This window comes from Pseudorca crassidens, chromosome 12, assembly GCF_039906515.1.
Source record: "Pseudorca crassidens isolate mPseCra1 chromosome 12, mPseCra1.hap1, whole genome shotgun sequence".
Classification (NCBI taxonomy): Eukaryota; Metazoa; Chordata; class Mammalia; order Artiodactyla; family Delphinidae; genus Pseudorca; species Pseudorca crassidens.
In genome coordinates this window covers 75,298,963-75,316,599 of record NC_090307.1, presented here as the reverse complement: position 1 = coordinate 75,316,599, position 17,637 = coordinate 75,298,963, and the positions used below count along the sequence as shown (strand labels likewise).

At 38.7% G+C, this 17,637-nt stretch overlaps 1 protein-coding gene across 5 annotated transcripts in view; it reads right to left on the bottom strand.

The window, feature by feature from the left end:
• SPPL3 (signal peptide peptidase like 3) overlaps positions 1–17,637 on the bottom strand; it is a 118,224-nt gene that overhangs the window by 12,059 nt on the left and 88,528 nt on the right. For 4 of the 5 annotated variants that reach the window (XM_067700549.1, XM_067700551.1, XM_067700550.1 and 1 more), the window contains exon 3: positions 5,356–5,444. The exons of the other annotated variant lie outside the window; for it this stretch is intronic. In XM_067700549.1, the coding sequence (XP_067556650.1) occupies positions 5,356–5,444 (89 nt within the window). The remainder of the gene's footprint in view (positions 1–5,355; positions 5,445–17,637) is intronic. 5 annotated transcript variants of the gene reach the window in all.

Here is a 17,637-nt window from a genome sequence, read left to right as displayed (position 1 = left end):
TCTTTTTAAAAAAATCTATAAATTTGAAAATACACACCCACACCCCCCTCCTTCTGTAAAACAAAGCATCATATAGTCTACAGATTAATTATACTGGTTTAAAATATGAGAAGAAAAAAATCAAATGGCTAGAACAAAGACTGTTTACTAAGGCAGGCATATGAGAAGTATTTGTTTATAATCAATCTAAATTTTACGAGTTCAGTCTGCAATTAAAATGCGAAACAGAATACAAAGAACCTTTCTAGAATATTAGATAGACTGCACAGATTTTTGTTTTTTGAAAGCACAAATTTTAAACCAGTAAGTATTAGACGTTATTTCCATTAGTTTTACAGAAGGACTGCCCAAGAGAGTCTATCAAACAGCAATGTCACAGGGCAAGTGAAGCTCCTTTAGTTGCTTACAATATGTTACCAAAAATAATGTACACAACTTTAATACTGCACTTCCTAAAGGTCTGGAAATAATGGTCCTGAAGGGGAAGGAGCTAATTAATTAGAAATTTTAGCCAAACTCCAGTGACAAAACAGAACAGAGCAAAAGCAAAAGAGAGCAGCCATAATTGGGCGGACTTACTCAACTGCAGTGGCTTTACCTTTAAAGGGAAAATCAACGTAAGAAATAGGCATGATGAGGGAATTAAAAATTATGTACAGAGACATTATTTTTTGTATTTAGTGAACAGGTTGCAGAGCAATACACCAATGTAGTACTGATAACTGTTTATGAAAGTTACTGATTTTGCACCTCCATGAGAGAAGCAAGGATGTTTTTTTTAAAACTCATTTCCAGAGCTTATGGGGTTTGCAGTCTAGGTGGGGAGATTAAGATGTGTTTCTCTATTAAGATGTGTTTCTCTATTAATGAAGAGAATTCAACTGTACATCTCCATCAGTCTTCACAGTTCAAATAAATTATAGGGGAAGCCTAGTAAAGAACTTCAAGGTATCAGATAATTGGAGGTGGGGGGGGGGTTGTTTTTGTTGTTGTTGTTTAAACCCTCTTAATGCTAATTAGATGAAGGAGTGGTGTGCCAGAAGGGGAAAATTTCTATATAGGTTTCCTGGGGCAGATTCAGGGATAAGATGGGAGTTAGAACAAGGTTAGGGAAAATCAGAGAGGACCTGGAAGGAACTCCCTCCCCTCCACTTTCTAACCGTCTTTACTGTAAAACATACACACATACAGAAAAGTACATGAAACAAAGATGCAGAGTTCACTGAATCATCACATGGCTAATACCACCCAAGAAAGAGAACTTGCCAAGGCCAAAAGTCTTTCTTGTGTCCCTCCCAATCACTGCTCTTTCTCTTTCCCCCAAAGGGAAGTACTATTATATCCTGGCTTTTACGGTACTTTTTATTTGCTTTGTTTTCTACCAAGCATGCATCCTAAAATACTAATATTTATTTTGCCTGTTTCCTGAACTTACTATATACACTGAATTATGTAGTATGTATTTTTTTGTGTCTGGCTTCTTTCACTCAACATTGTTAGAAACATCCACGCTGTTATACGTAGCTGTAGTTCATTAATTTTCATGTCTTTTTCACAAATTCCTTGATTCGTATTTTGGGAGTAGGCAACTGCAACTTTTAAAAAACATCTATCTACTTTCTTCTTCATTAATTAGTTTGTAACACTTGGCAAAATCTTAACACTAAAGTCATACCCTCCTTTTCTTAGAACTCCCCCCAATTCTTCTTGTTAATCTTCATTGTTAAGCATTTCAATCTCCTCAGCACCTACGCCATCTCATGTTTCTGTTCATTTTTCTGGCTATTATTATTTCTTTGATTTTTGATGACTGCATCCCGTTTTCCATGCCACCCCTTCAAACTGGAATGATACCATGTTCCATAATCAAGTACTGGCCTTCTCTGCAATGGCCATTTCTTTCATTATGTTTTTCCTGATTATGTGGAAGTGGACTGCATTCTGTCCTGGTCTGTGCTTATCCTTTTTGGTATCCATGGCCCAGATTAGGCACTGAAGAAATAACTTTTGTTGAGGATAATTTTAGCACAACACAAGAGGTAGATTCAAGGAAATTACTATTAAACAACCACCAACTACTCTTTAGATGCTGATTAACAATGAGAAATACAAAACTGATGTTACCAGGTAAATTCCTTCCACTGCACGGACTGACTTAACCATTTATTTGAGGATAAAATGGTACTTAGATACATACTACTGATTTCTTTTAGGTTTATGTGATGCAATGCACAACAGATTTGTAATCTGGTTTAAGTACATCATTTGTATATATGCTATATAACAGGAATTTAAAGGAGTTTCAAGTGTATGTAGTGATTTGGTTTAAACTATTGATAGAAGGTAAGCTGCTGTGTAATAATTTAACCCTAAAATTGGATACTGACACTGGGTTTTACCTGGTTCCTGTGAAGTTACTGGTATGGTATTTTACTTAATATAAGGATCTGTGTCATAAGTTTTTGTGTGTGTGTGTCATAAGTTTAAGAAAAGGCTCATTATATTTAAATGATTCTACTTACTGTATTTGTCATGCCCACTTTACATTGCTGGGGACAATGAAACACATTTAACTCAGTGAAAATTGGGCAAGTATAATTTAGTTGATGGGGTAGAAAATGAAATAGATATTAAGTGATCTCTTTTCAATTTAGTTTCTGAGATCCTCCATCAATATTCTATTAACTTTATGTTAGATCTCCAGTCTTTCCTCCCTATTAGGCAGTGACCTTGATTTGTCCTACAAGTCACTCTTATTCTCCTCCTCTGTGCCTGTATTATATGCTCTTCCCACCTGGAGGAACTTCTCCAGCAATCCAAGTTCACTGTTTCATGTCAAATTCACTTTCTCCAGGAGAGTCCCTTACTAAGTTGACCCACTGTTGCTCACTTTGGCTTGCCTTTCTCTTTTTTCTCTTTGTACATGGATGTCAAAATGACTTCCCTCTGGTGCTTACTCTGATCTATTGATAGTAGATTCTGAGGCTATGGTAAGGGTCCATGAGAAAAAGTACCTGCTCTAGGTATAGTGTGGAAAGTGGTATTTGCTCTGTCTTAGCACTTTATTAACACCTTGGGAAGTATTTTGGCCACACTGCCTGCGTGACAGCTTGAGTACCAGCTCTTGTACTTTCGCATCTTTCAAAATACCTAATAAATGCCAAGCGCATGGTAGGTACCCAATATCAATCTCTTAGTATTATCAAATCAAGTCTCCTTACTTCTAAATTCAGTTCTCTTTCTATAATAAGCATTACCAATTTTCTAGTACAATTTACATACCATAAAATTTACCCAGTTTAAGTGTGTAATTCAATACTTTTTTTTTTGTAAGTTTACCAAGTGTGAAACCATCACTATAATCTAGTTTTAGAATATCTTCATCACCTCAAGAAGATTCCTCATGCCAGTTTACTGTTAATTCTCCTTCCCATCCCTTGCCCCAAGCAACCACGAATCTGTTTTCTGTCTCTATATAGTTGCCTTTTTGGAAATTTCATATAAATGGACTCATACAATATGTAGTTTTTCTATCTGACTATTTTTACTTAATTTTTTTTTACTTTATTTAGTTAGTTAGTTATTTTTGGCTGCGTTGGGTCTTTGTTGCTGCACGCGGGCTTTCTTTTTTCTAGTTGCGGCGAGCAGGGGCTACTCTTCCTTGCACTGCACAGGTCTCTCATTGCGGTGGCTTCTCTTGTTGTGGAGCACGGGCTCTAGGCGCGCGGGCTTCATTAGTTGTGGCACGTGGGCTCAGTAGTTGTGGCTCACAGACTTTAGACCGCAGGCTCAGTAGTTGTGGCACACGGGCTTAGTTGCTCTGCAGCATGTGGGGTCTTCCTGGACCAGGGCTCGAACCCATGTCCCGTGCATTGGCAGGCGGATTCTTAACCACTGCGCCACCAGCGAAGCCCTACTTAACAATTTTTTAAAAAATTAATTTATTTTATTTTTGGTTGCACTGGGTGTTTGCTGCTGCATGTGGGCTTTCTCTAGTTGCGGTGCGCGGTCTTCTCATCGTGGTGGCTTCTCATCTCAGAGCACGGGCTCTAGGCACACAGGCTTCAGTAGTTGTTGCTTGCAGACTTAGTTGCTCCGCGGCACATGGGATCTTCCCGGACCAGGGCTCGAACCTGTGTCCCCTGCGTTGGCAGGCGGATTCTTAACCACTGCGCCACCAGGGAAGCCCTTAACAGTGTTCTGAGGTTCATCTATGTTGGAGCATATTTCAGTAATTAACTTTTTTTAATGCTGAATAGTATTCCATTGTATGGACATACCATCTTTTGTTTATCCATTAACTAGTTTATTGATCTTTCAGTTGCTTCTACTTTTTGGCTATGATGAATAATGCTGCTGAATACTTGCCATATAGCACACTTCTGTTTTTTCAAAGCAAACATTCTTTAAAATCTTAAGTATCAGAAAAGATACAATAGTTTTACAAGTACTTCAAGTAGCTATCTTTAAGAATCACTAAATGAATTTATGATCAACACCTACAAAATTATCAACCTCACCAAAGGATTTAAATGAAGTTATAAGCAGGCAGATACCCATCTATCCTGTTCGTCTTTAAGAAAATAAAGAGGGCTTCCCTGGTGGCGCAGTGGTTGGGAATCTGCCTGCCAATGCAGGGGACACGGGTTCAAGCCCTGGCCCAGGAAGATCCCACATGCCACGGAGCACCTAAGCCCGTGTGCCACAACTACTGAGCCTGTGCTCTAGAGCCCGTGAGCCACAACTACTGAAGCCTGTGTGCCTAGAGCCCACGCTCCGCAACAAGAGAAGCCACCGCAATGAGAAGCCCGCGCACTGCAACAAAGAGTAGCCCCTGCTCGCCACAACGAGAGAAAGCCCGCACACAGCAACGAAGACCCAACGCAGCCAAAAACAATAAATAAAGTAAAATAAATCAATTTATTTAAAAAAAGAAAATAGGGCTTCCCTGGTGACACAGTGGTTGAGAGTCTGCCTGCCGATGCAGGGGACACGGGTTCGTGCCCCGTTCCGGGAGGATCCCACATGCCGCGGAGCGGCTTGGACCTGTGAGCCATGGCCGCTGAGCCTGCGCTCCGCAGTGGGAAAGGCCACAACAGTGAGAGGCCCGCGTACCGCAAAAAAAAAAAAAAGAATCTTGGCAGCAAGCTTTTAGGCATGAATTAAAAGCAGTACACAAGAAATCCGTAATTCAGGTTCAGAACATAAGACTTTAACAAATTATACCATACAGATTTAATTTTATTATTATACCAAACATAATCCTTGAACCCAGTAAATTATCTACTGGGGTTATAGAAAGAATCAAATTAAGACAACTACATGTGAAAAGCTAATTGTCATAAAATGCCTTACTATTATTGGTGCTGTTGCCATTGAAAGACCCAGAAGAACTGTTACTGTCTTTCTCCTTATCTTGATTTTCAAAGTCCATATTAAGGGACCTGTGGGAAAAAATTGTATAAGTAAGTTTTAGTTTTACTTAAGCAGCAGACCACAAAAGTCAGTAATGAGACATACTTTTAAATGCTAAAGCATTAGGAAAGAAAGGAAGATCTGTTTTGAACAGCTCTGCAAAACACTTCTTGATGCCACATTTAAAAAAACAATCTACATTCCTTACAGTGTCAGTTCAAGAGTTTTCTTGACTGCAGGTAAAAGCATTCCATTGTGGCTGAATATTCCAGCCGTATCTCTGTGTACAGCTTTAATTACTTCCTTATGCTAAATACCTAGAAGGAGAAATATTGGGTCAAAAGGCAAGCACAATTTTGAGACTTTTACATACCACACAATTGCTTCCAAAAAGGGTGGCCCAGTTCACTCTCTGAGAACAGTGTATAAGAGCACTTGTTTCTCTACACATTGCCAGCTCTCATTCAACAACACGGATTTGAGTTTTTGCCATATCTGGGAATATCCAAGGTATTGGAGAGACAATAGTGAGTAAAATAGGCTCTCATGGATTTTACATTCGAAGAGGGGGGAAACTGACAATAAACAAGAAAAATAAGTTAAATATAGGGTAAGCTAATGGTAAGAGCTAAGGAGAAAAGGCAGGAAATGGAGAGGGTAGATCTGAAATTTTAAACAGGGTAGGCAAGGGAAGGCCGCACTGGTGTGATTTCTGAGTCAAGACCTGAAGGAAGTAGACACAGTCAATCTGGGGGACTAAAAATGCTGTCTCTGTCCTAATTTAGAATTCTTTAACTATTAAACAATTTTATGTACCTGAGCTTGCCCATTTCTCTTTCTGTGAACTAACTGTTCAAGTCCTTAGCTCACTTTCTACTACTGCGTTCCTTTAAAGTGTTTGTGTGTCCAAAAGAACTTCCTGTGATGGTGGAAATGTTCTGTACCTGCACTGACTTATTTGGTAGATATTAGCCACGTGAACACTTGAAATGTGGGAGCACAACTGAGGAACTGAATTCTACATTTTATTTCATTTTAATTAATTTAAATTTAAATAATTGGAGAGCTAAAACTATAAAACTTTAGACAAAATATTTGTGACCTTGGATTTGGCAGTGGATTCTTACATATGACACCAAACACACAAGTGAAAATTTGATAAACTGGACTTCATCAAAATTAAAACCTTGTGTGCTGCAAAGAACACTTTCAAAAAAATGAAAACACAACCCCGAAGGATGGGAGAAAATACGTGCTATTATGTATCTGATAAGGGCCTTACATTTAGAATACAGAAAGAACTCCTCCAATTCAATAAAAAAAAGACAACCCAATTAAAAAGTGGGCAGACTCTGAATAAATATTTCTCCAAAGAAGATAAACAAATAGCCAATGAGCACATGAAAAGTTCTTTTTTTTGTTTTTTACACATATATACATGTACATGAAATATTTTTATTGTTGTTTTACAAAAACAGGGTCATACTATTCACATTTTCTGCATCTTGCTTTTTTTGTATTTTATTTTACTTACTTTTTTATACAGCAGGTTCTCATTAGTCATCCATTTTATACACATCAGTGTATACATGTCAATCCCAATCTCCCAATTCAGCATACCACCACATACCACCCTGCTGCTTTCCCCCCTTGGTGTCCATACGTTTGTCCTCTACATCTGCGTCTCTATTTCTGCCCTGCAAACCAATTCATCTGTACCATTTTTCTAGGTTCCACATATGTATGTTAATATACGATATTTGTTTTCCTCTTTCTGACTTACTTCACTCTGTATGACAGTCTCTAGATTCATCCACGTCTCTACAAATGACCCAATTTCGTTCCTTTTTATGGCTGAGTAATATTCGACTGTATATTGTACCACAACTTCTTTATCCATTCGTCTGTCGATGGGCATTTAGGTTGCTTCCATGACCTGGCTATTGTAAATAGCGCAGCAATGAACATAGGGGTGCATGTGTCTCTTTGAATTATGGTTTTCCCTGGGTATGTGCCCAGTAGCGGGATTGCTGGGTCATATGGTAATTCTATTTTTAGTTTTTTAAGCAACCTCCGTACTGTTCTCCATAGTGGCTGTATCAATTTACATTCCCACCAACAGTGCAAGAGGGTTCCCTTTTCTCCTCCACACCCTCTCCAGCATTTGTTGTTTGTAAATTTTCTGATGATGCCCATTCTAACTGGTGTGAGGTGATACCTCATTTTAGTTTTGATTTACATTTCTCTAATAATTAGTGGTGTTGAGCAGTTTTTCATGTGCTTCTTGGCCAGCTGTATGTCCTCTCTTTGGAGAAATGTCTATTTAGGTCTTCTGCCCATTTTTGGATTGGGTTGTTTGTTTTTTTAATATTGAGCTGCATGAGCTGTTTATATATTTTGGAGATTAATCCTTTATCCGTCGATTCATTTGCAAGTATTTTTTCCCATTCTGAGGGTTGTCTTTTTTTTTTTTTTTTTTGCGGTACACGGGCCTCTCACTGTTGTGGCCTCTCCTGTTGCGGAGCACAGGCTCCGGACGTGCAGGCTCAGCGGCCATGGCTCATGGGCCCAGCCGCTCCGCGGCATGTGGGATCTTCCCAGACCGGGGCATGAAACCACGTCCCCTGTATCGGCAGGTGGACTCTCAACCACTGCGCCACCAGGGAAGCCCCTGAGGGTTATCTTTTTGTCTTGTTTGTAGTTTCCTTTGCTTTGCAAAAGCTTTTAAGTTTCATTAGGTCCTATTTGTTTATTTTTGTTTTTATTTCCATTACTCTATGAGGTGGATCAGAAAACATCTTGCTGTGATTTATGTTCAAGAGTGTTCTTCCTATGTTTTCCTCAAGAGTTTTATAGTGTCCGGTCTTACATTTAGATTTCTAATCCATTTTGAGTTTATTTTTGTGTATGGTGTTAGGGAGTGTTCTAATTTCATTCTTTTACATGTAGCTGTCCATTCTTCCCAGCACCACTTATTGAAGAGACTGTCTTTTCTCCATTGTATATCCTTTCCTCCTTTGTCATAGATTAGTTGACCATAGGTGCGCGGGTTTATCTCTGGGCTTTCTATCCTGTTCCATTGATCTACATTTCTGTTTCTGTGCCAGTACCATATTGTCTTGATTACTGTACCTTTGTAGTATAGTCAGAAGTCAGGGAGTCTGATTCCTCCAGCTCTGTTTTTTTCCCTCAAGACTGCTTTGGCTATTCGGGGTCTTTTGTGTCTCCATACAAATTTTAAGATTTTTTGTTCTAGTTCTGTAAAAAATACCATTGGCAATTTGATAGGGATTGCACTGAATCTGTAGATTGCTTGGGGTAGTCTAGTCATTTTCACAATATTGATTCTTCCAATCCAAGAACATGGTATATCTCTACATCTGCTGGTATCATCTTTAATTTCTTTCAACAGTGTCTTATAGTTTTCTGCATACAGGTCTTTTGTCTCCCTAGGTAGGTTTATTCCTAGGTATTTTTTTCTTTTTGTTGCAGTGGTAAATGGGAGTGTTTCCTTAATTTCTTTCAGATATTTCATCATTAGTGTATAGGAATGCAAGAAATTTCTGTGCATTAATTTTGTATCTGCAACTTCACCAAATTCATTGATTAGCTCTAGTAGTTTTCTGATGGCATCTTTAGGATTCTCTATATATAGTATCATGTCATCTGCAAACAGTGACAGTTTTACTTCTTCTTCTCCAAATTGTATTCCTTCTCTTTTTCTTCTCCGATTGCCATGGCTAGGACTTCCAAAACTATGTTGAACAACAGTGGCGAGAGTGGACATCCTTGTCTTGTTCCTGATCTTAGAGGAACTGCTTTCAGTTTTTTACCACTGAGAATGATGTTTGCTGTGGGTTTGTCATATATGGACTTTATTATGTTGAGGTAGGTTCCCTCTATGCCCACTTTCTGGAGAGTTTTTATCATAAATGTGTGTTGAATTTTGTCAAAAGGTTTTTCTGCATCTATTGAGATGATCATATGGTTTTCATTCTTCAATTTGTTAATATGGTGTATCACACTGATTGATTTGCATATACTGAAGAATCCTTGCATCCCTGGGATAAATCCCACTTGATCATGGTGTATGATCCTTTTAATGTGTTGTTGGATTCTGTTTGCTAGTATTTTGTTGAGGATTTTTGCATCAATATTCATCAGTGATATTGGTCTGTAATTTTCTTTTTTTGTAGTATCTTTGTCTGGTTTTGGTGTCAGGGTGATGGTGGCCTCACAGAATGAGTTTGGGAGTGTTCCTTCCTCTGCAATTTTTTGGAAGAGCTTGAGAAGGATGGGTGTTAGCTCTTTTCTAAATGTTAATTCACTTGTGAAGTCATCCGGTCCTGGACTTTTGTTTGTTGGAAGATTTTTAATCACAGTTTCAATTTCATTACTTGTGACTGGTCTGTTCATATTTTCTATTTCTTCCTGGTTCAGTCTTGGAGGGTTATACCTTTCTAAGAATTTGTCCACTTCTTCCAGGTTGTCCATTTTATTGGCACAGAGTTGCTTGTAGTAGTCTCTTAGGATGCTTTGTATTTCTGCGGTGTCTGTTGTAACTTTTCCTTTTTCATTTCTAATTTTATTGATTTGAGTCCTCTCCCTCTTTTTTTTTTTTTTTTGCGGTACACAGGGCTCTTACTGTTGTGGCCTCTCCCTTTGCGGAGCACAGGCTCCGGACGCGCAGGCTCAGCGGCCATGGCTCATGAGCCTAGCCGTTCCGTGGCATGTGGGATCTTCCCGGACCGGGGCACGAACCCGTGTCCCCTGCATCGGCAGGCGGACTCTCAACCACTGAGCCACCAGGGAAGCCCTTCCTCTTTTTCTTAATGAGTTGGCTAATGGTTTATCAATTTTGTTTATCTTCTCAAAGAACCAGCTTTTAGTTTTATTGATCTTTGCTATTGTTTTCTTTGTTTCTATTTCATTTATTTCTGCTGTGATCTCTTTCCTTCTGCTAACTTTGGGTTTTGTTTGTTCTTCTTTCTCTAGTTCCTTTATGTGTAAGGTTAGATTGTTTATTCGAGATTTTTCTTGCTTCTTGAGGTAGGCTTGTGTAGCTATAAACTTCCCTCTTAGAACTGCTTTTGCTGCATCCCACAGGTTTTGGATCGTCGTGTTTTCATTGTCATTTGTCTCTAGGTATTTTTTTATTTCCTCTTTGATTTCTTCAGTGATCTCTTGGTTATTTAGTAACGTATTGTTTAGCCTCCATGTGTTTGTGTTTTTTTTCCCCTTGTAATTGATTTCTAATCTCATAGCACTGTGGTCAGAAAAGATGCTTGATATGATTTCAATTTTCTTAAATTTACTGAGGCTTGATTTGTGACCCAAGATGTGATCTATCCTGGAGAATGTTCCATGCACACTTGAGAAGAAAGTGTAATCTGCTGTTTTTGGATGGAACGTCCTATAAATATCAATTAAATCTATCTGGTCTACTTTGTGTCATTTAAAGCTTGTGTTTCCTTGTTAATTTTCGTTTTGCATGATCTGTCCATTGGTGTAAGTGAGGTGTTAAGGTCCCCCACTATTGTGTTACTATCAATTTCCTATTTTATAGCTGTTAGCAGTTGCCTTATATATTGAGGTGCTCCTATGCTGGGTGCACATATAATTGTTTTATCTTCTTGGATTGATCCCTTGATCATTATGTAGTGTTCCTTCTTTGTCTCTTGTAACATTCTTTATTTTAAAGTCTCTTTTATCTGATATGAGTATTGCTACTCCAGCTTTCTTTTGATTTGCATTTGCATGGAATATCTTTTTCCATCCCCTCACTTTCTGTCTAAATGTGTCCCTAGGTCTGAAGTGGGTCTCTTGTAGACAGCATATATATGGGTCATGTTTTTGTATTCATTCAGCAAGCCTGTGTCTTTTGGTTGGAGCATTTAATCCATTCACGTTTAAGGTAATTATCGATATGTATGTTCCTATGACCATTTTCTGAATTGTTTTGGGTTTGTTTTTGTAGGTCCTTTTCTTCTCTTTTGTTTCCCACTTAGAGAAGTTCCTTTAGCATTTGTTGTAGAGCTGGTTTGGTGGTGCTGAATTCTCTAAGCATTTGCTTGTCTGCAAAGCTTTTGATTTCTCCATCGAATCTGAATGAGATCCTTGCCGGGTAGAGTAATCTTCGTTGTAGGTTCTTCCCTTTCATCACTTTATCATGCCACTCCCTTCTGGCTTGTAGAGTTTCCGCTGAGAAACTCTGTTAACCTTATGTGAGTTCCCTTGTATGTTGTCATTTTTCCCTTGCTGCTTTCAATAATTTGTCTTTAATTTTTGCCAATTTGATTACTATGTGTCTCAGCGTGTTTCTCCTTGGGTTTATCCTGTATAGGACTCTCTGCGCTTCCTGGACTTGGGTGGCTATTTCCTTTCCCATGTTAGGGAAGTTTTCGACTATAATCTCTTGAAATATTTTCTCGGGTCCTTTCTCTCTTCTCTTTCTGGGACCCCTGTAATGCGAATGTTGTTGTGTTTAATGTTGTCCCAGAGGTCTCTTAGGCTGCCTTCATTTCTTTTCATTCTTTTTTCTTTATTCTGTTCCACAGCAGTGAATTCCACCATTCTGTCTTCCAGGTCACTTACCTGTTCTTCTGCCTCAGCGATTCTGTTATTGATTTCTTCTAGTGTATTTTTCATTTCAGTTATTGTACTGTTCACCTCTGTATGTTCTTTAATTCTTCTAGATCTTTGTTAAACATTTCTTGCATCTTCTTGATCTTTGCCTCCATTCTTTTTTCAAGGTCCTGGATCATCTTCACCATCATTATTCTGAATATTTTTTTTCTGGAAGGTTGCCTATCTCCACTTCATTCAGTTGTTTTTCTGGGGTTTTATCTTGTTCCTTCATCTGGTACATAGCCCTCTGCCTTTTCATCTTGTCTTTCTGTGAATGTGGTTTTTGTTCCATAGGCTGCAGGATTGTAGTTCTTCTTGCTTGTGCTGTCTGCCCTCTGGTGGATGAGGCTATCTAAGAGGCTTGTGCAAGTTTCCTGATGGGAGGGACTGGTGATGGGTAGAGCTGGCTGTTGCTTTGGTGGGCAGAGCTCAGTGAAAAGTTCTTAACAACACTAGTCATCGGGGAAATACAAATCAAAACCACAGTGACGTATCACTTCGTACCCACTAGGATGGCTGTAACCAAAAAGTCAGATAATAACCAAGTGTTAGGAAGGCTGTAAAACTGAGACCATTACACGTTGCTGGTGGGAAATGTAAACTGGTGCAGCCACTTCAGAAAACAGTCTGGCAATTTTCAATTTCTTTAATAAGTATAGGGCTATTTGGGTTACCTATTTCTTCTTTTTTTAAAAATTAATTAATTAATTTTTGGCTGTGTTAGGTCTTCATTGCTGTGCGCGGGCTTTTCTCTAGTTGCAGCCAGCGGGGGCTACTCTTCGTTGCGGTGTGTGGGCTTCTCATTGCAGTGGCTTCTCTTGTTGTGGAGCACGGGCTCTAGGAGCATGGGCTTCAGTAGTTGTGGCGCACGGGCTTAGTTGCTCCGTGGCATGTGGGATCTTTCCCGACCAGGGCTCGAACCCGTGTCCCCTGAATTGGCAGGCGGATTCTCAACCACTGTGCCACAAGGGTAGCCCTACCTATTTCTTCTTGAGTGAGCTTTGGTAGATTGTACCATTCATAAAAATCTGTCCATTTCACCTAAGTTGTCAAATTTATTGGCATAAAGTTGTTTATAGTAGTCCCTTATTATCCTTTTAATATCTGTAGGCTCTAGTAATATCACCTCTCTTACCCCTGATATTAGGTTTGTGTCTTCTCTTTTTTTCCCCAGATTAGTCTGGCTAGTGGGTTACCAATTTTATTGATTCTTTAAAAAAATCAGCTTTTAGTTTCACTGATTTTTCTCCAGTAGAGGAAATCTATTTGATTTACTTTGGTTTTGATCTTTATTCTTTCCTTTTGTCTACTGAATTGGGTTTCATCTGCTCCTTTTTTCTAGTTTATTAAGAAAGGTAAAAGCTTAGATCATTGATACTTTTTGCTCTATTCTAATCCAGGCATTTGGAGCTACAGTTCCCTAAGTATTGCTTTTGCAGCATTCCATAAATTTGGTGTGTTGTGTTTTCACTTTGTTTTAATTCAAAGTATTTTCTAATTTCCTTCTTGATTTCTTATTTGATACATGGAAGTGTGTTACTTTTGTTTCCAAACATCCGGGAATTTTCCAAAGCTCTTTCTGCTCAATTCAATCGTGATTTGTTAGGAATTAAATGTTTGTGTCCCCCAGAAAGTTCATTTGTTGAAGCCCTAACCCTCAATGTGATGGATGGTATCTGGTGATGGGGCCTTTGGGAGGTAATTTGGCTGAGGTCCTGAGGGAGGGGCCCTCACGATGGGATTAGTATCCTAAGAAGAGAAAGCAGAGAGTTTGCGTGTGCACTCTCGCACTCTCTCCTTCTCTCTCCTGGAGCATGCACACACTGAAGAAAGACCATGTATGTGAGCACACAGTAAGAAGCAGGTCATCTGCAAGCCAGGAAGAGAGTGCTCAACAGAACCCACCCATGCTGGCACCCTGACCTTGGGTTTCCAGCCTCCAGAACTTGAGAAAACAAATTTCTGTTGTTTAAGCCACCCAATCTGTGGTATTTTGTTATGGCAGCCCCAGCTGACTAAAAGAGATCAGAGATCATACTTTGTATGCCTTGAATCCATTTACTGAGAATTTTTTTTTATGTCCCAAAATACATTCTATCTTGGTAAATGTTCCACATGCACTTGAGAAGAATGTGTCTTCCACTGTTGAATGGAGTGTTCTATAAATGTCAATCAGGTCAAGCTGGTTGAGAATATTGTTTAAGCCACTATATCCTTACTGATTTTCTGCCTACTTTGTTCTATCGATTACTGAGAGAGAGGTACTAAAATCTTCAGCTACATTTGTGGATTTGTTTTACTTTTTCCTTGAACTTACATCAGTTTTTGCTGCATGTATTTTGAAAATCTCCTATTAGATGCACAAACATTAAGGATTATTATGTCTTACTGCTTAACTGACCCCTTTATCATTATGAAATATGGTTTTTTTGTCTGTGGTAATATTCCTTGCTCTGAAAGTTGCTTTGTCTGAATCAATATAGCCACTCCAGCTTTCTTTTGATGAGTATAAGGTGTATCTTCTCCCAACCTTTTACTTTAAATTTTTTCTGGCTTTATATCTATAGTGTGTTTTTTGTAAGCATCATGTAATTGGATCTTGCTTTTTAATTCAATCTGACGACTGCTGTCTTCTAACTGGAGTTTTTAGACCAGTTTCATTTAATGTGACTATTGTTACGATCAGGTCTGAGACTATCATGTTTGTCCTATCTCTTCTGTTGTTGCTCCCCTTTACCTGCCCTCTTTTGGATTAACACAGTATTTTTTATGATTCTGTATTATTTCCTCTGTTGTCTTATTAGCTGTCTCTGCTCTTTTGTTTTAGTGGCTGTTGTACAGTTTATAGTATACATCTTTAATCAGCACAGCCTACCTTCAAGTTATATGGCAGTACTGCATATATAATATTAAAACCTGATAACAGTGTACATTTATTCCCCCTCAACCTTTGTACTATTATTACCATGCATTTTATTTTTACACGTTATGCTATGAATGCCATACTATATTATTATTTTTGTTCATACAATTATCTTTTAAGGAGTTTTAAATAATAAGGGGGAAAAAACCCTTTTATATTTATCACTGTAGTCACCATTTCTTTTTCTTTTCTTTTTTCTTTTTGGCTATGTCCTGCACGGCTTGCAGGATCTTAGTTCCCTGGCCAGGGACTGAACCCAGGCCAGAGCAGTGAAAGCACTGAGCAAGCCCTAACCTCTGGACTGCCAGGGAGCTCCCATGTAGGCGTCATTTCTGGTGATCTTCAGACTTCCAACTGGTACCACTTTTAATCTGCTTGAAGTACTTCCTTTAACACTTCTTGTGGTGCAAGTTGGTTGGTGAAGAATTCTTTCAGGTTTTGTGTGTCTTAAAACATCTTTATTTTTTCTTTTCTTTTGGAAGATACATTTGCCATAGAATTCTATGTTGACAGTTTTTCTTTCTGTACTTTAAAGCTGTTGTTCCACTGTCTTCTCACTTATATTGTTTTCAGTGAGAAATCGGATTCCCTCCCACCTCCCATCCCCTCACCCCCTCAGCTGCTTTTTGGATTTTTTTAATCACTGGTTTTGAGCAATTTGATTATGATGTGCCTTGGTGTAGTTTTCTTCACGGTTCCTGTGCTATGGGTTTACTGAATCTGTGGGTTATAGTTTTCTTCAAGTTTGGAAAAATTTTGGCCATTCATTCTTCAAGCATTTTTCAGTCCCCCTCTTTCTTCTCTTCCTTTCAAGGATCCCAATTACCATATTAGGCCACTGGAGATTGCTCTTTGATTTCCAATGATAGCTCAATGACACTTTTCATTAAAAAAATTATTTTTTCTTCTCTAATTCTCTTTGGATAGTTTTTATTGCTGTGCCTTCAAGTTCATTAATCTTTTCTTCTGTAATGTCTAACTGCTCTTAATCTAACCCTACGTATTTTTGATCTCAGACATTGTTGTCTTCATGTCCAGAAGTTTGATTTGGGTATTTAAAAATATCTTCTATGTACCTACCATAACTTCTTGTACATATGGAATATATTACCATGGGTCACTATTACACAAAACAGAAATCTGGCTAAATGAGGTTGTGAGGCCCCATATATTTGCTCAAACATGGAAGATACATGCATTCCAGCTTTATAAAATGACATCCTGGACCTAAGTTTAGCAGATCCCAGGCTTCTATGACTGTGGTCTAGTAATGGTTACCCACACTGCATAGCTGACAGCAAACTTAAGCTGTTAAACAGAGCCTCTGTAGAAGACCCTGCCTCCTGAGCTATCCAGGGACCATTGTGAGTTATGGGCCTTTATCCCAACTTACTTGGCAATCTTTATTAACTCTCCAGATATGAAATTGCTTGGCTGGACCTAGAACAGTCTGTTCCATCTTCATAGAAGACTACCCTTCAATGCCCCAACCCCTGCCATCACAACCCTATTGTTATTACTATGCAATAACATACAATATGATATTTATACATCATAATGTTATTACTAGATATTCCATCCAGATTGTATCTTAGCTATCTGCTTAACAAACAGCAAGTCTAGGTTACTGAAATCAATGTTTATATGGTAACAAAAAGATTGAGCTATGGCTGTTCCATCACAGACAACCATTTACCTTACGGAAAAAGCCATCTAAATTATAGCATATTATTTGCTATTTTCAGTTTGTCTTTTCACCAACTATAACTAAACAGGAAAAAGTTACGGGTGTCAGTTGTAGGAGGCAGACAAATTTCCAATTATCGATGCTCATACAGACCTACATTAAGAACCTACTACTAAGAATCCAAGTAGAAGAGATGGTCTTCTGACTATGCAGCCGTGGATTAAAATATTTTTAATAGTTAACCTTTATTGAGCTTATACTTTCAGGCACTATGCTAGGAGCTCTGCAATCAATATTTCTTTTGATTCATAGAATAACTATAATTAAAAATGTGACTGCATTTGGAGACAGAGTCTTCAGAGAGAGAATTAAATTAAAATGGGGTTGTTAAGGTGGACCCTAATCCAACATGACTGCTGTCCTTATAAGAAGAGGAGATTAAGACAGAGAGAGAGACAGATACACTAGACACATGCACACACAGAGAAAAGACCACAGGAAGGGCACCATCTACATGTGAAGATGGTCATCTATAAGCCATTTCAGAATGAAACCAACTCTGCCAATACCTCAATCTTGGACTTCTAGCCTCCAGAACTGTGAGGGAGTAAATTTCTGCTGTTTAAGTCACCCAGTCTGTGGCACTTTGTTATGGTAGCCCTCGCAAACTATACAGAGATGCTCTATTATTATCCATATAGTAAGGAAACCAAGGTTCTTATTATACCACTCTGCCTTGGCTGTATCATCTCCCCTTACAAAACAACCAAAGTTCTATATTTTTTATGAAAAAGTAATATATATGATTATTAAAAACTCAAACAATACAGAATGGTACAAAAGACTCCTATAATCGGGACTTCCCTGGTGGCGCAGTGGTTGAGAGTCCGCCTGCCGATGCAGGGGACACGGGTTCGTGCCCCTGTCCGGGAGGATCCCACATGCCGCGGAGCGGCTGGGCCCGTGAGCCATGACCGCTGGGCCT